Source organism: Euprymna scolopes, chromosome 36 (genome assembly GCF_053919585.1).
Source record: "Euprymna scolopes isolate OS-2025 chromosome 36, ASM5391958v1, whole genome shotgun sequence".
Classification (NCBI taxonomy): domain Eukaryota; kingdom Metazoa; phylum Mollusca; class Cephalopoda; order Sepiida; family Sepiolidae; genus Euprymna; species Euprymna scolopes.
The window spans coordinates 94930636-94956273 of NC_136517.1; the positions used below are offsets into that span (position 1 = coordinate 94930636).

Sequence of the window (25638 nt, forward strand, 5' to 3'; positions counted from 1 at the left end):
ACATACACACATACATACACACATACATACACACATACATACACACATACACTTACATACACTTACATACACATACATACACACACATACACTTACACACACATACATACACATACACTTGCACACACACACATACACACTTACATACATACATTTTCGCTTTTATATTTATAGATTTGCATAAGTTGTGTTAATATATGTATTCATAAATGTGATAGTCAAATAAAGTTGAATACCTCGAGTGTAAAGAAAACTGTTTTCAACAGCAGCAGACTCCTAAGTTCTATTAAACTTCTATTGTTTAAATAATTTGATTTTGCTAACATTTTGCTTTATTAAAAAAAAATAATGGCTGCTTCCCAGATGAGTACAGCATGGTAGCCTTCAAATCCATGATTGCTGGAAAAATGGTTGGATCACTCTATTGCTCCAGCAGGTATCTCACTACAGATGCAATCCTCTGTCTGTATAAGAGCCAGGTACGCTCTAAAATGGAGTACTGTTGCCACATCTAGGCATGAGCTGCTCGACAAGCCCTATCCAACCTTGATAGCTCAAAACCGACTTCGAATTCTAGTAGGTGATGCTCTTTTTTTCTTTCATGCCACCTCTTTCCCGCAGAAGAGATGTTGTGAGCTTGTCTTTACTCTATTATTATTTTCATGGCAAGTGCTCGACTGAACTCCAATCTATGATTTCCTTTGCAAAACTTTCACAAAAAACGCTCAACTAGCTACAACCACTATAAACGATTTCCCTTACTCTCTATCTGTGCCTAAATTTAAATGCAGATTCCATGAACAAAGCTTCTTTCCCAGAACTGCCTGCTTGTGGAGCATTGTTCCGCTGTCCTGATTTCTGGTTGAATACATGATAGCCTTCAAATCCAATATAAACAAATTCTTGTTGCGCCGTCTCATTAAATAAAATTCTACCCAATTTACATCATTAACAATTACTACACTACCATCTTGCATTCATTAACCCTTATCTCCGAATGGCCTTTGGGTCTTGATATGTGGTGACCCCCCCCCCCAAAAAAAAGTGCATAAATTAAAATATCAAGAACCTTGATTCCAGTAAAGCAACTGGCCCTGACGGTATTCCAATTATAGTGTTAAAAAAGCTACAACCAGAACTTGCTCCCATACTTACCAAACTGTTTAAGCGTTGACTTAAGGAGAAGTGCTTTCCAACACCCTGGAAAACCTCATCAGTATACCCTGTATTTAAGAATTCAGGTGATAAGTCACCTCCCTCTCAGTACATACCAATAAGTCTCCTGTGTGTCATGAGTAAGTTGCTGGAATCCATATTAAATAGAGAAGTAGTCAACAACCTCAGCAGAAATAATGTTAGTGACATGCAATATGGTTTCCGTTCTGTTAAATCTACAGCAGACATGCTAACGGTTATATCTCATAGAATTAGCGAATCTCTCAACGAAGGTTTCATTTCTAGGGCAATTGCTCTTGACATATCAAAGGCCTTCGATAAGGTATGGCATAAAGGCCTACTTCACAAGATCTCCAGCTACGGTATAACTGGAAATGTTTTCTCAATCATTAAATCATTTCTCTCTGATAGGCTCATAAGAGTAGTGGTTGATGGGCAGAAATCAGAGGCCCACAGTATTAATGCTGGAGTCCCTCAGGGGTTCATCCTGGGCCCAACTCTCTTCCTGATCTACATCAATGATCCCCCAAAACACATACTAAAATCATTCGTTGACATCTATGCTGATGACACGACTATCTATGGCAACACATCAAAGGCCGTAAGTGACAATATTCTCTCTGATTCTCTCTCCTCAGATCTTGAGCACGTGGTACAGTGGGGAGGGGGTGGCTGGTTACCTTTTAATGCATCTAAGACCAAGCTCCTATCATTACATCATAAACGCTCTGATCCCCATCTGGCATCGATGTCTTGATAAGCGTCTGGGTTTGACCTTTACTCCTGATCTGAAATTGGACACACAAGTCGGTGGCCAACGTGGCTGGGAAAATGGTGGGATCCTTCTACCGCTCCAGAAGATATCTCACTAATGATGCAATTCTCTATCTATATAAAAGCCAAGTACGTCCAAGGATGGAGTACTGCTGCCACATCTGGGCAGGAGCTGCTAAAAACAGCCTATCCTGCCTTGACAGAGTACAACATAGACTTCGTGGCTTAGTGGGGGATTCCCTTTTCTCTTCCCTGCAACCCCTCTCCCACAGAAGAGACGTTGCAAGCCTGTCTCTGTTTTATTGTTATTTCCATGGCAAGTGCTCGTCTGAGCTCCATTCTATGGTCCCCCCTCACCAGTCTTTCACGAAAAACGCTAGACTAGCTGAAACCACTGTCAATAATTGTCCCCACTCTTTATCCGTGCCTAAATTAAAACATAGATTCCATGAACAAAGCTTCTTTCTTAGAACTGCACGCCTGTGGAACTCTCTGCCGCGTGCCTGTCCTCCCTCCCCGACTTCAACCTAGATGTCTTCAAGTCCAACACAAACAAATTCTTGATGAATCGCCCCCTTAAGTAATGACACTTTATCAAATCTCCAATACTAACTATTACTACGGTACTATCCCATTGATTACTGTACACACAATAACCCTTATCCCCGAGTAGCTTCTAGGCCTTGATAAGTGGTGACCACCATGTAAAAAAAAAAAAAAAAAAAAAAAAAAAAATCATGATTAAGTGTATTTTATGATCGAGCAATGCCGAGCACCCTGCTAGTAAGAAATAAGACAATGATGTTTAGCAAGAAGTATGTCATTTCATACGCGTTAGAAAAAGAAACAACGGATACCTTATATGAAACTGGAAATAAAGCAGACATACCATTGTGTGTGTGTTTTTAATAAATATGTCCTTGCTCGGTTGGTCAACAGAATGTGAATTCTAATCTATAAGCCTTTATTATTTCCCTAGCAGGCCGTCTGACGTTGCCCGATCATAAAATATGCATAAATATTATATTGTAATAAATGCTGATTTCTCATTTATTATAAACAGAAATACCGTATTAACCGTAAGGTTTCTTTAAAAATAAATAAAGTGAAACAAAAACGTAAAAAACACTAAGAAATGTGCTTTTCTATATATATATATATATATAAAATATATATGAACAAATGATTAATAAAACATGTTAAAAGACATCTTGAAAAAGAGTTAAAAACATATTTAATTTTAAAAAAGGAAACACAAGATAAGTGGATAGTCCTTAATCCGCGGAGTTTCGAAGAAATACTCTCCTTCTCATCAGAGGGCAGGAATTAGCAAAATTCAGGATCGGGTTTTGCATATAAAAGTATTTAATGAAACTACAAGTAACAGATCTTACTTGGTTAAAAAAAAGGGGTGAGGTAAGGGGAACAGGAGGCAAAAGAAAAATGATAAAAAGATTTCACATTAATGGACAGTTCGGTGAAGGGTAAAAATCCAAAAATGGTAAAATCCCAAACGGTCGAATTTAAAATTTCAATCCAATGGGTAAATTCCAAATGGTCCAAAATAATCCAAAAGGCAGAGTTCTTTGGAAAAAAGCGCAAATGGAATGAATTCCAAATCATTAAAATAAAAGTACTGGAGAGAATATTTAAAAACACGTCTGTTAAGGCTGGATGAATCAAAAAATTTTTTATTATATATATTAGTAATTTATAAAATATATATGGCCATATATATTTTATAAATTAGTAACTAGCTCTACCTACGTATTGAGCACTTTTGAAGTAAATACTTAAAGTTTACACATAAATCTATACTTTCGTATATTAATTTTATGTGAGTAAATGAAGTATATATATATATATATATATATATATATATATATAACTACTTCATTTACTCACATAAAATTATAAAATATATTTTCTTTTTCCAATCGTTTTATTTAAAATAATGTATTGTTAACACTTGGAATTATAGTCTCGATGATATATATATATATATATATATATATATATATATATATACTAGCGGGCCGCCAGACGTTGCCAGGTCGTAAAATACGAATAAACACGACATGAACAAAACACAGAAAAAATGCAAAAAAATACATATAAAACGAGAAACAACCACAGAATTCGCGCATAAGCCTGACGAATCCTAGAGTGGATGAAACGCCGAATATTCAGTGTAGCTTAATCGCCATATATATTTTATACATTACTAACTAGCTCTACCTACGTATTGAGCACTTTCGAAGTAAATACTTAAAGTTTACGCATAAATCTATACTTTCGTATATTAATTTTATGTGAGTAAATGAAGTATATATATATATATATATATATATATATATATTGCAAGTATTTTCTAAACAGTTCACTTGTTAAAAAAAAAAAATCTAGCTGAAATTAAAACCAAAATCTAAAGAGTTAAGTACGATAACCATTAGACCAGCTTGACGCTATCTTTATACAGTGCTTTCAAACCCACTTAACATAAGTCAACTGCCATGTGAACGATTCACGCATGCGCATTTCGTGAGGCAGCAAACTAATAAAAATTCTATGTACCCCAAGTACCAACTTTTCTAATTCTGAAGTTTTAGCACCCCCTCCTTTTTTTTTTCCTCGGATGAAAACAGATTAAAACGTTTTCCACATGTCTGAATACCCTATATACCAAATTTCAAATCTGTAGATCAAAAATTTGTTGAGTTTATAGGTTGAGAAGCGCCTCACACACACATATAGATGAAGAATTAAAAGTATTTTATATACAAGTTATTGGGGTGTGTGTGTGTGTGTGTGTGCCCCCCCCCCCCCGATAAAGAAGGGATTGGACCTAGTAATTCACTCCCATTTGTTTGTTTGCACTTTTCTCAATAACCATGCCTTACTGATCACTGGAAATCACCACTCTGATGTTCTTCCGGTTGCCTGCTTTCCAGCTGACTACAATCTGATTGTCTTCAAGTCTAACGTAAACAAGTTCTTGATGAACCATCCCCCTAAGTAATCCAATTTACAAAATTTCCACTACTTATGTATACTCATTAACCCTTATCCTCGAGTGGCCTCCGAGCCTTGATAAGTGGTGACTCCTTTGTTAAAAAAAACACACACTGCTAAGTCTGTATCGCAATACATCATTTCAATAAGCACACCTAAAACTACGTGCACACAAACTCTAAATATATCTGATTTTCTTTCTCAGTACACTCTGACTAATATTCCCATTCCGTTTTGTTTACCTTTGTGCTGCCGATAAACCTATTTTCTGTTTTTTTTTAATATTTCTTTTTGATCCCTCAACAAAGGAAGGATTGGACTTAATAATTCACTCGTTTGTTTGTCCGTCCGTTCATTTGTTTGTATTTTTCTCAATAACCACGCCTTGGATTTAAAAAAAAAAAAAAATTTTGCACAAATATTAGTCATGGTGAAAGTAAATTTTTTGCCAGCATGGATTTTCCGGGAAAACTCTGGAAGCGATGAAGTCCTTGAAAGATGATTCAGTATAATCTCGGCTTTTGAAGTCGAGATTATCACGAGCTGTCTCTGCAGCTTTTCGGCCTAGTTTGAACTGGAACAAGAAAATCGTCACCAGTTTTGAATGCTACAGTTTTGCGCTTCGTTTCGATTCTAGCTTTCTTTTTTACTTTTGAAATCACGACTCTTTAATAATATATCTGGAATCTGGACACGGTTAGAAAAATCAGGACATTTTTTTTCTTTTTTTCAACATCAGACTAAAAGAATCGTAATGAAGGAATCGGAAAATTAAGGTATTTTTTAACGATGCGATTCCGATACCTCCCAAAATACACGATTCTTACAATTAACGATTCCGATTAATCGTCCCACCACTAAATAATATATCTGGAATCTGGACAAATTAAAATATATTTAAGCATATTTTACGACTGGGCAAAGCCAGACCCCCCCCCCCCCCACTAGTGTGTGTGTCTGTGTCTGTGAGAAATACAGCCCATAGTTTTGAACTTGAAAGGTATAAGGTCTGACTTTGATTCTTATTCTTTCACTTATTTTAAAGCTTTCAAACTCTGACTCCTAATATTCTTACGGCTCAAACTTTTCAAAAACCTCCAACTCTGCAGCCCTAATACTGACCCAACGGGTCACAGGTCGTCTAATACACAAATGAGTAACACTTAATGACATAAATAATTGAAACCAAAAATCATTTTGTAAAATCTGGATTCTTCAGACTATTATTCCCATCTTGAGTGTTATTTGTACAATGTTTCAGTCGAGGTAACCTCCAACCTTCTTTAGGTGTTGTATCTTGTTGAACTCGGGAATCTTCACAGAATTCTGAACTGAATCCTTTATTTAACTTTATGTGAGTAGTTTGCCCTTGTTTTGTCAACCATGACTGGGTCAAAGTGTTGAGTAATTTGCAATTGTATTTAGAATATCACCTGCACCGAGGATTGAACTTTCAACCTTGAAGAGTGAAACTTTTACAACTGAATTTTACTAAGTATTTTATTTACTGTGGTATGGGTCCTTAATCTTTTATTTATTTTTTTTTTACATGGGGGTCACCACTTATGAAGGCCTGGAGGCCACTCAGGGATAAGGGTTATTGCGTGTACAGTAATCAATGAGATAGTATTGTAGTAATCATTAGTATTGGAGACTTGATAAAGTGTCTTACTTAAGGGGGCGGTTTGTCAGGAATTTGTTTATGCTGGATTTGAAGACGAGTTGTAGTCAGGTGGGAAACAGGCAAACGGAAGAGAGTTCTACAGTCGTGCACTTCTGAGAAAGCTCTGCTCATGGAATCTACGTTTTGATTTAGGCACAGATAAAGAGTGGGGAAAATGATTGACAGTAGTTTCAGCCAGACTGGTGTTTCTTGTAGAAGATTGGCGAAGGGGGACGAAGGATTGGAGCTCAGACGAGCACTTGCCATGGAAATAACGATAAAACAAAGACAGGCTCGCAACGTCTCTTCTGTGGTAGAGAGGCTGTAGGGGAGGGAAAAGGGCATCCCCCACTAAACCACAAAGTCTATTTTGTACTCTGTCAAGACAGGATAGGCTGTTTTTAGCAGCTCCTGCCCAGATGTGGCAGCAGTACTCCATCCTTGGACGTACTTGGCTTTTATACAGATAGAGAATTGCATCAGTAGTGAGATATCTTCTGGAGCGGTAGAAGGATCCCACCATTTTCCCAGCGTCCTTGGCAACAGACCTGATGTACGTGTTCCATTTCAGATCAGGAGTAAAGGTCAAACCCAGAAGCTTGTCAAAATATGGAGCCTCCCCCAAGACGAGAGCCATGCATTTCAATTGATGTCAGATGGGGATCAGAGCGTTAATGATGTAAAGATAGAAGCTTGGTTTTATATAAAAGCAAAAATGTGTGTTTGTGTGGGCGCTTTTTTGTATCTCTGGCAAAAGCTTTTTTTTGGGGGGGGGGGGTTATCATGTCTTAGAACTTTTTATATACTCCTCAGATTATAATATCTATGATTTGCGAATGGACGTCATGTCTATCTTTTATTTAAGCGACTTTTATTTTATAAAATTCCCGCTATTCTGTCTTCTCGCGTGTTTGTTCATGTTTTTCAAGTAATCGAAGAAAATATGATTTGCTGGCACTCTTGCCAGGGACGTCCAGAAAAGCAATAAGATTTGATCAACGTCAGGGAAAACCCTTCATATTAGACCAATTGCTATTCATTTGGACACTCCTTTTTTTTTTTTTTTGTAGGGAACTGGTTTTCCCCAACATCGTGGGGAAACAAACAAATACGTAGAAAGCTTCAAGCTTAACTGGCTTGCAGTCAAGGTTAAGTGCGTGATTTCATTTCCCTATGGCGTGATGTTTGACTTCATTAAATTCACGCACCTGTGTGAACTCATTCACTTATCTTTTTAATCGTTTAATTTCAACTGTTCTCAGTTACTCTGCCCTCTTAGCGTCGTGGTAAGATATCACGTTTTCTTACACTTTCTTTTCTGCCTTCGCCTCAAGGCTTCAGGTTCCAGCCTACCTGCCTGCCAAAACTTTTTTTATCCTCCTTCACTTTTTTTTTTCTACACACACACACACACACACCTGGGCAATGTCAGGCATCTCCGCTAGTCTATTATATAAATCTCATCTGTCTGTTTGTATGTATGTCTGCCTAAAACTTTCAACAGAGGCGACAGATTTTCACGAGGTTGGTATTGTTTTGAGGCTCTACCCTGCGGACGACAAATATAAAAAAATTGGCCATAAACATTAATTCCTTCACCTTCAACTGAGCACTTCTACAGAGGGGGGGGGTCGCTTTTTTCACCGATATTTTTGAAATTCATCCCCTTCTTTTCGATTGACTAGCCTTAATTTAAACATTTGTCACTTCCGGTTTGGTGATGGCCGCAACAGCAAAGATGTCACATCCCCCCCCCCCCCCACACACACACCCATTGTTTTCCTCCTTCACGATACGGGTTCAGCCTGCCTGCATATATTTAAAAAAAATTTTTTTTTTTTTTTGCTCAGCACACCTCTCCAAACACCCAGGCAACGTAATATGCATCAACAAGATTGTTTTAACGACACAACGAATAGATTTTTTAGTCAGATTGTCTAATAATCGTAATGACCTTACTTTTCTCCCTTTGTTATATCATAGAACAATATTATAAAAATGATATTCATGATAGAAATGTGTCTCCCTGTTTCTCATTTACAGACGAATATATAAATATGCAAACACACATGGCTTCTTACTATGATGTACCAGCGGATGTACCGGCCTACACCAGGTGAGACAGGTTATCACCATCATCTTTTAAAAACAAAAAAAAAAAATTTCATCCTTGATCTTTCTTTGTAGATGCTAACTCCCAAATGAGGTGGACATTTTTTTTTTTTTTTTATAAATTTAAAATTCTTCACTGAAAAAACAAAACAAAAAAAAACATGCAAATTATTTTAAATAATTTTTTTTTTTTTTTTTTTTTTTTTAGTAATTGGAGATTGTGTAAGATTATGTTAGATGTCATGAAACAACATCTCAGAAAGATGAGGATAATAGTCCGCAATAAATAAAGATTATGTATCTGTCTTAATCTGAAACGTTAACTCAATTCCTTCTGCTAATTGTATATTAATTTTAATGTACAATTTTTTGATATATTATCTAATTTATAAAACGCACTATGTCTGTCTACATATTTTCAAACTTTATCTCTTCCGAAACGAAAAGTCGAAGATGGTGGATCCTTCCACCGCTCCAGAAGATATCTCGCTACTGATGCAATTCTCTATCTATATAAAAATCAAGTATGTCCAAGGATGGAATACTGCTGCCATATCTAGGCAGGAGCTGCTAAAAACAGCCTATCCTGCCTTGACAGAGTACAAAATAGACTTCGTGGCTTAGTGGGGGATGCCCTTTTCTCTCCCACAGAGACGTTGCGAGCCTATCCTTGTTTTATCTTTATTTCCATGGCAGGTGCTCGTCTGAACTCCAATCTCTGGTCCCCTCTCGCCAATCTTTCGCGAAAAACACCCGTCTAGCTGAATCCACTGTGAAAAATTTCCCCCACTCTTTATCTGTGCCTAAATCAAAACGTGGATTCCATGAACAAAGCTTCTTTCTTAGAACTGCACGCCTGTGGAATTCTGCTTCCCACCTGACTACAACTTGGATGTCTTCAAGTCCAACGTTAACAAATTCCTAATGAACCGCTCCCTTAAGTAAACACTTCATCAAATCTCCACACTAACGTAATGTACTTGCAATAACCCTTATCCCTGAGTGGCTTCCGGGCCTTGATAAGTGGTGACCACCGTGTAAAAAAAAAAAAAATAGCGTTAGGAGTCTCAAATGATGATTGGATTTTTTTATGAGTTTTTAGCCGGTTAAAAGAGTCTTTAAGGGGTTAAAGGGCTCAAAATTGAAAAAAAATCTATATAGATTTTTGTACAAGTTTATTTTTAATCAGTTGATATGTGTGTCACGTTGGTAAAGTGGTAACATCACCAGCTTTGAATGCTACAGTTTTGCTTTCGGTTTCGATTCTATATGATGGCACCCAATTTTTTTTTTTTCTTTTTTTTTTTTTTTTTTTACACTTTAGAAATCACGACTCTAATATATAAAAAGTCTGGACAAATTATAATATCATATTTAAGCGTATTTTACAACTGCCCCCCTCCTTCCCTGCTAGTGTCAGACTAATTTACTAGCAATCAATGCTCAGTTGAGTGAGGGTAGATATTTACTTGCTGCCCATTACAACAAGATGTGACACAAGATGGGAAGATGGTGTGTGTCAGCACCCCTAGAAGAAGGGTACTCTGGACTAGCAAAAATTGCCTTAGCATTCCTTTCGGCATTCCTTGGTCGGGCTGCCTCAGGCAGCAAGCGATAAACTCGAAAGCTGGATGACAAGACTTGAAGGTGGATCTCCTAAAGAATACCCAGGTGGCATACCTCAGTCCGACAAGTACTGCGCCAGTTCCTAGCCCTGCACCTGTAGGGCTGATTATCAAGAACAGATTCTTTCTTGACTAGTATTTTCTACCCAGTCTTAAAGCGACCGAAGCGCAAGGACTCAAAAATAATGGGAGCATATTGTTACATACTTTTTTTTTTTTTTTTTTTTTTTTTATATATAAATAAACTTGTTAAAAAAAAAAAAAAAAAAAAAAATCATAAATTCTAGTTTTAACTTCGGAACACTTGAATTTTTGTGACGAAAAAAAAAATTTGCATGGTTTAATTTCAAAAGGGAACAAAGCGGTGTACCTTTATTGTAACATAGTGCGTATAGATGCATGTGAGAAAATCAGCAGCAGCTGACGTTAGCTGACTAGCGAAGATATTAGCAGCAGCAGCCGCCGCCGTCTGAACACATATGCAAATTAAGCAAGTGTGCACACTCTGACATCACGGGAAGGAGAGAAAAAAGGCAGAAAAAAGAACCGCACGAGGTTGAGCAAAAGAAGCGATCAGACTTGGTTTGACTTGTGCAACAAGAGAGAAAATGTGCTGGATGCTTGAAAAAGCAGAAAGGCAAACGACGAAAAAGACAAGTGCGTGAAAGAGCGTCTCAACAGGTATACTTGAAACGCAGTGAAATGCATTGTCGGAAATTACTGGAATGTTTTTTGTATTCTCCTAAAAAATGCTGAGTTGAATTTTTTTTATGTCATTCCTGGTTTGTTCCTGTGACAATACCAGACAGCGTGCGGGTCGATGTTGTTGCAGTGTAACAAATATTGGTTAGTGTAACTGCCACTTTACAAAAAGAGGACGACAAATATCGAAAAATTGGCTGAAAACATTAATTCCTTCACCCCTTAACTGGGCACTTTTCTACAGGGAAGGGTCGTTTTTTTCGCAGATATTTTAAAGTTGTCCTTTTCTTTTCGATTGACTAGCCTTAATTTAAACTTTCGCCATTTCCATTGGACGATGGACGCAACAGTAAAAACGTAACTTTTTTTTTTTTTTTTTTTTTTTTTTTACGTTCTTTTCCCCTTTCACGGTACAGGTTCGAGCCTGCCTGCCTGCCTACTATCACCTTTTTTTTTTTTTTTTTTTTTTTTTTTTTTTTTTTTTTTTTTTTTTTTTTTGTTGCTCAACATGCACCTCCAAATACCTGGGCGACGCCGGGCGCCTAGGCAAGTAATATATAAGATATTAAAATTTTTTTTTTTTTTTTCATTCACACGGAAAATAAATGAATCTTCTCCCCTTCCTTTTTTGATAAATAGCCGAAGTACACTTTGAAGAAAGAGAGGAAAAGAGTTTGGTTTATGTATTATACCCACTTCTCCCTCAAAATCCCATGGATCAGTTAGGTAGCATGCCATATCTAATTACAGTATTTTTATGTAAATCGCTCCAGACAAGACATGAAGCCACTTAATGTAAGGAGCTAAAAAAAAAAAAAATACTTAAAGGTCAAAAGCTTGCCAATGATAAAGGTTAGATGGAATAGATTCCGACTTAGAAAACTGCAATTCTTCCCTCGTTGCCAGAAAAATTGTTCATGAAATGCAAGGTCTAAAAGTACAATACACCTGAAAAAGTTGAAATTGCTTAAAATATCTCAATACTGGCATCTCAACGATTAGCAATAAAGTAACCCCTTCTCAAAGAGTGAGAAGACAAAGCCTGGGAGAGTGAACGTCCTACAATTGCACAGAACCATATATCATTCAACTGGGAACCAGCAATCTCAATAATGGCGTAGGCTCTGGTGGTACCTCCCGATCAGAGAAGAATGCAAAAAAAAGAAAAATCTGTATACTCTACAAATGGTTTTATGCTGTTTATGTTATATATTACTAAAGGAACAATCATTTCCATTTAAAATCCATTTAGTATTATGTATGTAAAATTGAGGAAAGTATGCTTAAAATGTGTCAACACATAAACACAACATCAGTTAAAATTTGGTCGCCATTTTGTTTTGCTTTGGCTTATTCACATAAAGATGATGCGTTCCAATGTTAGAGTAGCAATACACATGAACAAATTGAAATGGCTTAAAATATATCAATAATGATAGACATATAAACAGCTTGATGATCTAAGAAAGAATCTTTAAATTTAAAAAATCTGACGAAAATAAGGAAGTTATGAACATTTTTGTGCCTCACACATTTGAATATTTTTTCCTTTTCTTTAAGACAATGCATTTTGTCGCATTTTTTTTTTAAACTACTTTTCCAGTAAAACAGTTATATCTTGACTAAAACACAAGATAAAGTAACAGTTTGTCACTCTTTATCTGTGCTTAATCCTAAATGTAGATTCCATGAACAAAGCTTCTTTCCTAGAACTGCACACCTGTGGAACTGTCTTCCGTTTGCCTGCTTTCCAGCTAACTTCAATATGGTTATTTTCAAGTCCAACGTAAACAAGTTCTTGATGAGCCGTTCACCTTAATTAATCCAATTTACCAAATTTACACTAACGATTAGTATGATATTGTCCCCCTTATCCTCGAGTGGCCTCTGGGCCTTGATAAGGGGGTGCCTCCTATGTCAAAAAAAAAAAGTGTACTTTTTATGCAATAAATCAGAATGAAAATCTCCAGAAATTAATGGTTTCCAAATAATATGCAGTGAATGCACATAAAAATGTTACAATGACTTAAAAATCTAAAACATAAGATAAAGTAATACAGATTGTCACTTTTTATCTGTGCTTAAACCTAAATGTAGATTCCATGAACGAAGCTAAAAGTAATACAGTTTACCATCTAAGTTTACTTTTTATGCAATGAATCGGAATATGCCACTAAAAATCTCCAGAAATCAGCGATTTCTAAATAGTCTGCAATATACATATTTAATGATCTATGAAATATTTTCAAATTTTTTAAAATCTAACCAAAAATAAGGAAGTTCTGAACATTTTTTTTTTTTTTTGTGCCTCACACATTGTTTTTTTTTTTTTTTTTTTTTTTTTTGTGGTGGTGGTAATGATGATAATGATGATCTTCAAGACCACATGCGCTTTGTCACATTTTTTTTAAAACTATTTTTTCAGGAAAAATGTTATCTTTGTTTAATCTTGTGTTTTAACAATGAAGTTTGCTGTATAAATGTATTTTTGTGCAAGGAATCAGAATATGCCACTGAAAATCTCCAGAAATTAATGGTTTCCAAATAATCTGCAATAAATGTGCAAAAAATATGTTGCAATACCGTAAATATAACAAGTTAAAGAAATCAGTTGAATTGTAATGCATTTTATGTACAAGAAATTGAAATCCAATATCATGACTGTTTAAAAATAAATCTATTGCAAGATTTCTTTGGTATTATTGTGAATTAACACCTGCTAAAAAAATCACCTCCACCTGCCTCCATGTAATATGTAATTCTCCCTTATCTACAGGGTGGTCAAAAAGTCAGGTAACATCGCAATCTCCTCTTCAATAAATAACTTCAAAGACGCTATTGTATCAGGCTTCTTGCCATAAACGCTATCCTTTACATAGCCCCAAAGCCAGAAATCAGGAGGGGTAAGATCCCTATATAAGATTATAATGGATCATATTGTTTTTTCTACCTTTAACATGTTACCTGACTTTTTGACCACCCTGTAGTCAAATTATATATAAACCCACTAAAAAAGTTGGCAGAAGTATGGGACGATTCCAATAGTTTTTTTTTTCGATTTTGATACAATTACAGATTCTGTGTTAAATTTCTGATTCTTTTATAAATCTCTAAATATTTAACTATAAAGTTATTTTTTCACGATTACCATAAAAACACAAATGTGCATAGATTTTTCTCAAACGTAACAATACACTTGTGAGGGATCTATCAATTTCAGTTTTACGGATACTTGATTAAAATCCATAAATCTTTTTTGTGTGGACTATTATCCTCATCTTTGTTTCACGTTTCGGCCAACTATTCTTCTGGCCTTCGTCAGGTGATTAATGCGACTGGGGCTGTGGTTTAGTGGATAGATGTTGAATCTCTAAGGTTCCAGGTGAGCATTGTCTGAAGATAGTGGTTTCAATACTCCCCAAAGTCGGCTAGAGGATTAGTTGGCTGAAACGCGATGAGACGAAAATAACTATGGAAGGCAGTAATTGCTGAGGATGTCGTTAGGAGATTCGAAGTTCTTATCCCGTTGCGATAAATACCTGACGAAGGCCAAAGGAATAGTTGGCCGAAATATCGTGAAACAACAAATAAAAAAGATGAGGATAATAGTCCGCAATAAATGAATAAAATAAAACTCATCTCAATAAGAATTTCAATTAAGATCTTCATTGTTTTATTACTATCAGTCAATTAAAAGAATCGTTTTTGGCATTGGAAAATAGGCACAAATTTTTCCGATAATGATTCTAATACCTTAAAGTTTTGACCCCCCCCCATTAATCGTCCCAACGCATATATCTATAAAAGTGAGAATATGTGAGGACAATTCCCAACCTATATACTCAATGAATTTTTAATCTACAGACTTGAAATTTAGTATATAGAGTATTCAGACATGTCAGAAAATTTTTAATCAGTTTCCATTCGGAAAAAGGGGCTGCTAAGGAGTCAAAAATTGAAAAATTACTATGTGAAGGTAATCGGATTTTTATGTTTGTCAGCTGTTTCATGAATGCACATATATATATATATATATATATATATATATATATATATATATATATACTAGCAAGCCACCTGGCGTTGCCCGGTCAAAAAATATGCATAATATATTTTAATTCTTACAGAAACTGAAACATGTGAATATTATGTTTTTTCTAAACAGGTCTTGTAAGTAAAAAAAATAAAAAAAAAATTTTTTTTAAATAAACTATTCGAGCTGAGATTAAAACCAAAACCTAAAGACAACAAGTCAAGTAGGATACCCATGAGACCAGCTTGACAAGATCTTTAAAAAGTGTTTTTGAACTTACTTAATCTTGATATAATGCTGACAAATAAAATCCAATGCCCGCCCCCTACACATACCAATTTTTCAGTTTTGACCTTTTTAACAGCACTTTTTTCCAGATGAAAACTGATTAGTTTTTCACATGTCTGAATACCCTATATACCAAATTTCAAGTCTGTAGACTAAAAATTTGTTGATTATATAGGTTGAAAAGTGTCCTCTCTCTCACACACACACAATTTCATAGATAGATGATATAGTTTTTAAAGCGGTGTATGTGTATACAATATGGCTGCAGCTCTTGAGTAGTATGACCATTGGAAGAGTAAATGAACCTTTTCGCCTGGATTCTTTGCTGTTCAAATGATCCCTTTGTTTGAAAATGCGGGTTTGTATTACTGTTACATTGACTAAAAACACGAAAAATATATCCAGTTTGGCAGAAAAGTAACTTATCTTGCCTTTGATAACATTTATTTGTTATATATTTGTTTTTTGACAACTTTTTCGAATCTATGTGTACAGTAATACAAACCCGAAAATGCTTTACAGGAGATGGCGAGAGGGGGGGGGGTATCCTTCCACAGAGCCAATCCTTCTCCAATTGGAACAATGGAAGCATCTACACAAAAACGACAAATTAATTCAGAACATCGGATACAAATGGTGGCAGTTTTTATATCAGGATAGCAGGATATCCTTTTTCTTTAGTGAGTCTTCTCTTCTGGGGAAGGAGTGGAGGTCTGGATGTACAAAAATGTTTCTCTCTCTCCCCCATATATGACTACTTCATTTAATCTCATGAATTAATATACAAAAGTATAATTTTATGCGTAAACTTTAAGTATTTACTTCAACAGTGCTCTATACATTGGTAGAGCTAGGTAGTAAGTTATAAAATATATATGGCAATTAAGCTACACAGAATATTCCGCGTTTCATCCCCGCTAGGATTCGTTATGCCCTTAACTAATTAGAAGAAATGGCAACAATCAATCCGTCAAAGGAAATGGAGTGTGATTTGACATGATTAAAATCTGAAAATTGTAAGAGGAGCTGCACATACCTTTGTTTCCATTACGCCATCTTGAATTTTACCAAACAAAGTCACTAAATCCAACTATTCGTACTATCTATCTACATTAATTTATGAATCTTTTACCAAAATCTTTGGTCCTGGATATGACCTTAAACTATATCCAGTGGTGAGGCCCCAGCTTGCGGGCTTTGGGGAGTGTGGAGCCACCCTTTAATTACCATTGCTCCCAGGTCCACTCTGACCTGGAGTGGTAGTACCGGTTAGGGTCCCAACTATGAGTTAAATAGAAACCGACTTGAAAACAACAAATATATTCTATTAAAAACGTTTTCTTCAAAATAACTGGATTCAGCATTAAATAACCCGAAAAGGGTTGATATGCCGTAAAACAAAAACCAACCAACCAAACAAAATGTTTTATTTAATAGTTAGTAAATTTATTAATTCTAATTTGTGTATGCATACTTATGAAAATAACATCAACAAATTATAAACTATTATACATGTTTGCATATACGAAACCTAACTACAATATATATATATATATAAAATTTTTTGACAATACAAAATATATACTAGTGTATACAAATTATTTAGATAAGGACATTAATGGTAGAAGGGTTTATAGATGCTCTTAATACCTAGGCATTTTGAAGTGTTATGCCTTTTCTACTGAGGAAGGAGTGGAGGTTTGGATGTCCAAAAAAAAAACACGTATTCCAAATTTCAAGATGTTGACCATCTTACAGTTTATTCCTTTAAGTATGTTGACATGCACAATTCTTGACAGCACCTGTTTTGTAGCTCAAAATCATTAATTTAAATATCAATGAATCTATGTAATTTCTAATATATATATATATATATGACGTAGCACAATAACGTAGCCCCTTTTAAGTGAGCTGGGGGCTTCTACATTAATAACCCCTATATCTAGCTTCTAACCTTGTGCCTGACTTTGTGATGAAGGTCAAAACGTTTCATGCAGGAGTTTTGTGGGTTTGGGAAGGTTAAGAGCATGTCGGTTGGGTTTGAATGACAGGTGTTATGAAACTTCAGCGGTGTCAGAATCATTCAAGAAAGGTCAGACGCGGATATCCGAAGTTGGTAACTCTTCAGAAGAAAAAGTACCTATCAATTATGGGCATAGTTACAAAATCCAAAAAATTGTGAGAGAAGTTGCAATTGCCTTTTTCTTTTTTCTTTTATTAGATCATGGGGAAGAGTGAAGGACTGCATGACCAAACACTAACATGTTTCTATATCCAGATATGTGCACACACACATACACACACACATATATATATATATATTAAGAAAATTATTGATGATACAAAAATACATACTGGTGTATAATACCCAGTGAACCAAGTGCAAGTGAAATACAAACGATTGCACTGAAAGGGATGGCTAGAATCCTGAAAAGATCTCTTGGTTGGACTCACTAAAATAGGGGTAAATGTCAGACATCTGGTTGGATGTCCCATCCCCTAGAAGAAAAAGTTTAAGAAAAATGAAAAAAGTGTATAAAAATTTATTCATTCATTCAAATAGACTGGATATTGATAGGAGGAGGTTTTCTAGATGCACTTTATACCTAGGCATTTCGAAGCCTAATGCTTCTTGTCAGAGTAAGGGAGGAGGGCTAGGTTACATATATGGGAATGTGACATCTATCTTATGATACATTAGGAAAAAATATTAGGCGGTCGATATTAAAAATCTAAAATTGAAGGGAGGGAATAGCATGGGGGGGGTAAAAAATGGATCTGTGTGATTGATCTAAGGAGGGAGGTTACATTACTATCAGAGCATCTTGGCCTTTTGGTCAAGATCAAAGTGTAGTATCTGTTCTTCAGATGCTGCACTTCGTTTTCTTGTTCTCTTTCGGTGTAGGAGAAATCCTTCACGACTGAGACAATTTTTATTTTTGTACCTTTTCTCCACGTTAAAAAAACGACCCTGGTGTCTAACTCTGTCCCGTGGGGAGGCGTAGTAAATAGGTACATTACTATCAGATCGGGGTTTTAGGATTGTGGAGCTTATAGATGGGGTAAGTAACTGGTATTTTCCCATGAAGAGCTAGGGGATATATGCAGGGCCAGAATGAGCTAAGTTTGGTAAAATAAGTGGGGAGCAGTCAGGAATAGTGTCCTACGGAAGAAACGACAGGGTAGGGGAATATGAACAAATGAGGTGATTGTCTAAGCAGAAATAATGGAGAACATATATATTGAGTGATTTTCACAATGTTTCGGTCGATATAACCTCCGACCTTCTTCAGGTGTATCTTGTCGAACTCGGGAGTTTGGACGGAATTTTGAGCGAAACACTTTATTTACTTCACGGGGGTAGCATGCTCTCATTCCATCAGCCATGACTGGATAGAGGTCCTAAGTAATTCGCAATTGTATTTTTCGGGCGTCCGCACTGAGGATTGAACCTTCAACCTTCAGGAGAATATCACTTTTACAATTGATTTTTCCAAGTACTTCAACCACTGCGCTACGGGTCCTTGCGAATAATAATACAAATAACCAATCCTCGTCTCAAAAATTCAGAAACGATATATAATTATGGATAATTATTTGTAATACCTACAGTCGCTGGTATTTCATCCTTCTGGAATCATCAGTGCATGAAGTTATTATTTGTGCTGGTTGTGAGATCTGACCCCCCCCCCTCCCACAAAGAAGCCATCTCTGCCTCCAGTATCAATAAACAAACCACAGGCACGCATCAACCACCAAGATATTCAAGTGAAATAAAGCCTTTGTAAAGGCATAAACGTTACACAAGAACAGTCTACAGTGATCGAGTGACTAAACTGACACGATTTTACACGCAGGCTAAATGACTGACTTATTCATTTCTGCAGACAGTGCTCAACTGTTAAGAAACTCAATGTATAATGTCATCCACAGACTGTTTCACTGTAATAGAACTCTTCAGTGTGACTAGACTAAACAAGATACATCGCCACTTGAACATAAGGGACTACTAATTTGGACTGTGTTTAGGGGAGATTAACAAGATGTTGGTTTACATTACATTTAAACTTCTGCATATCAGTAAATGCATTGGATAACTGGGGTTCAGGATGGGGGCATATAATATAAGGTTTTGAAGCAACATCAAACGGTTATACTGGGAGGTGTATATAAAGTGTAGCTGTATAACAGGTGTGTGTGTGTGTGTGTATATGTTTGTCTTGTGTGTGTATACGGGTGTCTATATAACGGATGTGTTTCTATAATGAGTCTATTTTAACTTATGAGTGTTAATGCTCTGATGTGATTCGTCTAGTGTATTCTCTATGGTGTGTTGATGTGTGTATATATAAATTAAGAGTTTATAGAAATTGTTGTCGGTTGGAGCACCAGCAAAAACGTACCTCAAATCTTCCTTCCATGCGTTCTGAATTTAATTCTGAAAGTGGAACCGCTCACACGTAGATTATATTTTGATATAATCATTTATTTTTTTGCTGGGTTCTTTTTCACAGTTGACACGCTTGTATAAGATTACATCTTTCGAAGTTATTCTCTTCTGACTTTCATGGGCGTCCAGTCATAAAACCCCAGTCATCTGCTAAAGCGTTGCGTATCGAACTGCTCTTCCTCGTAACTACTACTCTACATCACCAAAATCTATATTTATTGTTGCGTTATCACTACACGTAGCCTAAAGATCCTTGCTGAGTTTTTGTCACATATATTTGCTTATTTTATGGTTAGCTTAAATTCTATCTGTCAAATTAACATCAAGTTAATATTCCTGACGATTAAATGTAAATATTTCACCTTAACATAACTTTTCACGTCTTTAAAATATTTCTATCTAACAATATACTTTTACCAATAAAATCTGTTGCCAGGGACGCTGGAAAAATGGTGGAATCCTTCTACCGCTCCAGAAGATATCTCACTACTGATGCAATTCTCTATCTGTATAAAAGCCAACTACGTCCAAGGATGGAGTACTGCTGCCACATCTGGGCAGGGGCTGCTAAAAACAGCCTATCCTGCCTTGACAGAGTACAAAATAGACTTCGTGGTTTAGTGGTGGATGCCCTTTTCTCTTCCCTGCAACCTCTCTCCCACAGAAGAGATGCTGCGAGCCTGTCTTTGTTTTATCATTATTTCCATGGCAGGTGCTCGTCTGAGCTCTAATCTTTCGTCCCCCCTCGCCAATCTTTCGCAATAAACACCTGTCTGGCTGAAACTACTGTCAATAATTTTCTCCACTCTATATCTGTGCCTAAATCCAAACGTAGATTCCATGAGCAAAGCTTCTTTCTTAGAACTGCACACCAGTGGAACTTTCTGCCGCTTGCCTGTTTCCCACCTGACTACAACTTGGACGTCTTCAAGTCCAACATAAACAAACTCCTGACAAATCGCCCCCTTAAGTAAGACACTCTATCAAAACCCCCAATACTAATGATTATTACAATACTATCTCGTTGATTGCTGTATATGCAATAACACTTATCCCTGAGTGGCCTTCGGGCCTTGATAAGTGGTAACCCCCATGTAAAAAAAAAATAAATAAAAATCGATTATTATAATTTTATCGCAGTAATCGACCATTTTAATAGTTTTCGATGTTTTCCGGTAGACTAACTGCATAACAAATGGTTTATTTTGACAGCCTTTTTCTCACAAATAAGATGTTGCTAATCTCTTTACTCTATTGTTTACATGGAAAATGCCAGACTTTTTTATTTTTTAAAAATTTTTTTACAAGGTCATTACCACTTATCAAGGCCCAGAGGCCACTCGAGGATAAGGGTGAAATAGTGTACAGTAGACAATTGGACAATAAAGTAATCGTTAGTAATGAATATTGTATAAATTTGTTAACTTATATGGAACGGCTCATAAAAAATTTGTTTACGTTAGACTTGAAGACTACCATATTGTAGTCAGCTGGAAAGCAGGAAAACGGAAGAAAATTCCATAGGCGTGCCCGAGTGCAGTTCTAAGAAAGAAGCTTTTTTCATGGAATCTACGTTTAGGTTTAGGCACAGATAAAGAGTGGGGGAAATTAAGTATTTTCTGCTAGACAGGTGTTTCTTGTGAAAGTTTGGCGGGGGGGGGGTACCATAGATTAGAGCTCAGTCGAGCACTTGCCATGAAAAAACGACTTAGCTCCTATGTTTGGTTCCTTGTAAGATATTCATAGCAAGAACTCTTCTTACCATAACTGAAAGACTTTTTTTTTTTTTTTTTTTATAATTTCTATACACATAGCTTCTTTGCTAGGGTATTCTCTTCTGTAGAACACATTACCACAGCACTGCCTCACTGCCTATTATGACGGTAATCTTCAAATCCAATGCCAAGAAATATTTTGTCATAAACTGACCAAGTATATAACCGAATTTACTTCATACTACTGTTTTACTCCTCTTTTGGCTGCCAATCCTTCAGTGGCTCTTGGCCTTGATAAGTGGTGACCGTCGAAAATAAGAAAATTAAACCAATTATGTGGTAGCAGTGTCAGAAATTTCGTGAAAATAGTGAATAATTCCACCCCATCTTTCCAAGCTTATAACTCCTCGAAAAATGTAATTCAAGCCCTAATTTTTTTTTTTCAATTAAAGGAGCAAGGACCAAGGTTTTATTTAAAAAAAAAAAAAAAAAAAAACAATGTGTTTTTTTTTTTTTTTTTTTTAAAGGTTTTAAACTTCGGACTTTACAGGTAAATTTCTAAAAAAGGGATTTTTTTTTTTTTTAAATTTGAATATATTATTTATTGACCTTTTCTCTTCAATTTGTGATATATAAAACTATTCAACATAAATTAATTATTTACTTTTTAATAGACATTTCAAAATGAGAGGCGTGAATTATTCGACCCCCTGTCTTTCCAAGCTTATAACTCATCGAAAAATGTAATTCAAGCCCTAATTTTTTTTTCAATTAAAGGAGCAAGGACCAAGGTTTCATAAAAAAAAAAAAAAAAAAAAAAGACAAAAAAAAACAGTGTTCTTCTTATAAAATAAGGTTTTAAACTTCAGACTTTACAGGTAAATTTCTAAAAAAGGGATTTTTTTTGTTTTAAATTTGAATATATTATTTATTGACCTTTTCTCTTCAATTTGTGATATATAAAACTATTCAATATAAATTAATTATTTACTTTTTTAAGAGAAAGTTGAAAATGGGTGACACTTGGGGGGGGCTGAATTAAAAAAAAAACGTTTGTCTAAAATATTATATTCGGTTTATTGGAAAGAGCATAAAATTTCACATTGACCCTGAAAATATCGTAAAAATATAATCAATAGAAAAATTTTGATAGATTTTTAAAGTTTAAAAATTGAAAAATATTGAGTTCGGAAAATTCATTACTGTTTTTAAAAAAAAAAAAAAATATTTCTATTACTTTTAAAACATCTGTAATAGTTTATTTTGGAAGTATAATCCATAAAGAAAATAAATAACCCACTTTTAACAGAGAAATTACGAGTTTTTTTATATTTTATTCGCAGTTTCGTGTTAGGGGTGTCAAAAATTCCTACAAAAATTCTGATAATTGTAATGGATGTTTTTATTTTCTCCGACTGACTCTCTTCTCTGTGCGAAAGCGTCGCTTTTAAGTGTGAAATGTTTTGTTTCCGGATGACTTTCTAGGCTTCATTGTTTTGACGACGTTCATCTGGGAGATCCTGGTGAAATGTGACATTTTGTTTATTAAACTAACAATGAAGGATCTGTTTTCTAAATTCAACTGATTTTAGTGTTGATATTCGAGTGCGATACCGCAAACAATGTTGTGCAAATCCTTATAGAAGAATTTTTTCTTTTTTTTCACCGAGTCATCTGAACTGTTGGTAGGTGCAAATGTTATATAATAACCATTTTATTGTACCTATTTACTATGCCTCCCCACGGGACAGAGTTAGACACCAGGGTCGTTTTTTAACGTGGAGAAAAGGTACAAAAATAAAAATTGCCTCAGTCGTGAAGGATTTCTCCTCCACCGAAAGAGAACAAGAAATAGAAGTGCAGCATCTGAAGAACAGATACTACACTTTGATCTCGTCCCGAAGGCCAAGTTATTATTATTAATAACCATTTTATTGTAATCATTGCTTGCAAATTATTTGGTCCACGTGGACGAGCCCCCCCCCCCCCAATTTCTTATTTCCGTTTTTATCTTATTCAATTTTTTCAGCGGATTAGTATCGAATGGACACTAAATCTACCAGATTAAAAAAAAAAAAAGATTGTAATTTTGGTACGGCGCTATTTTTAAATAGTTTTTTTCAGGTTAAATTCAAGTTTCACGATATCTTTTTTTTTTTTTTTTAATTGTACGGTGGAAGCACAGAATAGATAGAAAACACTCTCCTCTGCCCATGTTTATTAAGAATGGCTTTCGAAATAACGTTATGTCAGCACGGTACCACAAAAAATACACGAGTACTAAAAGTTTTAAATATCAATATTTAAATATTTGTATAGTGGGGTGCTAGGTGTATCAGAATTTTTGTAGGAATTTTTGACACCCCTAACACGAAACTGCGAATAAAATATAAAAAAAAACTCGTAATTTCTCTGTTAAAAGTGGGTTATTTATTTTCTGTATTGATTATACTTCCAAAATAAACTATTAAAGTTGTTTTAAAAGTAATAGAAATATTTTTTTTTTTTTAAACAGTAATGAATTTTCCGAACTCAATATTTTTAAACTTTAAAAATCTATCAAAATTTTTCTATTGGTTCTATTTTTACGATATTTTCAGGGTTAATGTGAAATTTTATGCTTTTTCCAATAAACTGAATATAATATTTTAGACAAACATTTTTTTTTTTTTTAATTCACGTCCCCCCCCTCATTTTCAAGTTTCTATTAAAAAGTAAATAATTAATTTATTCACCGAAAAGTAAATTAATTTACTCACAAATTGAAGAGAAAAGGTCAATAAATCATATATTCAAATTTAAAACAAAAAAAAAAACGTAGTGTTTTTTAGAAATTTACCTGTAAAGTTTGAAGTTTAAAACCTTTTTTTTTTTAAACTACGTTATTTGTTTTTTCTTTTTTTTTTTTTTTTTTTAATGGAACCTTGGTCCTTGCTCCTTTTAATTGAAAAAAAAAAATTAGGGCTTGAATTACATTTTTCAAGGAGTTATAAGCTTAGAAAGGCAGGGGGTCGAATAATTCACGCCTCCCATTCTATTAAAAAGTAAATAATTAATTTATGTACCAAAGTCTTATATCACAAATTGAAGAGAAAAGGTCAATAAATAATATATTCAAATTTAAAAAAAAACAAAAAAAAAAAAAACGGTTTTTTAGAAATTTACCTGTAAAGTCCGAAGTTTAAAACCTTTTTAAAAAAAAACCCCACGGTGTTTTTTTTTTTTTTTTTTTTTTTTTTTTTTTTTTTTTTTACTGAAACTTTGGTCCTTGCTCCTTTTAATTAAAAAAAAAAAGGGGGGGGGCTTGAATTACATTTTTTGAGGAGTTATAAGCTTGGAAAGATGGGGTGGAATTATTCACTATTTTCACGAAATTTCTGATACACTTAGCAATGTTCTAGTAAATTGATCACCCAATTTAAAACCACTCAACGTTCTTAAGCCAAATTTCACAAATTTATCCCCCCCCCTTAATTTTTTTTTTTAATATTTGTAATTAATTTTTTTATATTTTTAATTAATTTTTTTTTTAAATTTCGCCTTTTCGATTATTTTACATAAATATTTATGGTGATCTAAAAGTTTTATCAACGAATACTAAAAGGTGGTACCCGGACAAATTTTAATTTTTAATACCCAATGTTCAAGTTTTGTCACCCAACATTTACAATTTTTAAATTAACAGAAAATGTCTTTGGTATACTTACGTATGTTAGTATGCACAGTTTCTGAGACAATAAATCGATCCCCCATATTAGAACCACTCAATGAAAACACACACACCTTTCTTATATAAAGGCTATTTCGTTTATCAAACTAAAGACAATAATTAATGGTCAATGTGCACTAGAGTACCAACTAAAGACTTACCTTTTAAAAAGCTGATTTTTTTTTTTTTTTTTTTTTTTTTTTTTTAGAGGTATTTCGGCCTGAATTTTGTATTGTTTTCACTGGTTACCATGTTTGTTTTTGCGTACACATTTAATTTTTTACATGTGCTCGAAAACAAACATGGCAACCAGTGAAAAATGATACGAATACTAATAAAGGTTTTAATGTAAAAAAATAAAATTACTTGTCGGTGACAA

General features: G+C 34.8%; 1 protein-coding gene and 1 pseudogene across 10 annotated transcripts in view; both read left to right on the forward strand.

The window, feature by feature from the left end:
• LOC145260689 (protein pellino-like) overlaps positions 1–25638 on the forward strand; it is a 178910-nt gene that overhangs the window by 59362 nt on the left and 93910 nt on the right. For 4 of the 10 annotated variants that reach the window (XM_080119080.1, XM_080119078.1, XM_080119086.1 and 1 more), the window contains exon 2: positions 8669–8741. The exons of 4 other annotated variants lie outside the window; for them this stretch is intronic. In XM_080119080.1, coding sequence (XP_079975206.1) covers positions 8683–8741 — 59 coding nt within the window. In that variant the 5' untranslated portion in view covers positions 8669–8682. Of the gene's footprint in view, positions 1–8668; positions 8742–23115; positions 23236–25638 lie in introns of those variants that run through there. 2 more of the 10 variants (XM_080119088.1, XM_080119083.1) reach the window with 2 other exon arrangements.
• On the forward strand, positions 18203–18335 carry LOC145260883 (U2 spliceosomal RNA; annotated as a pseudogene).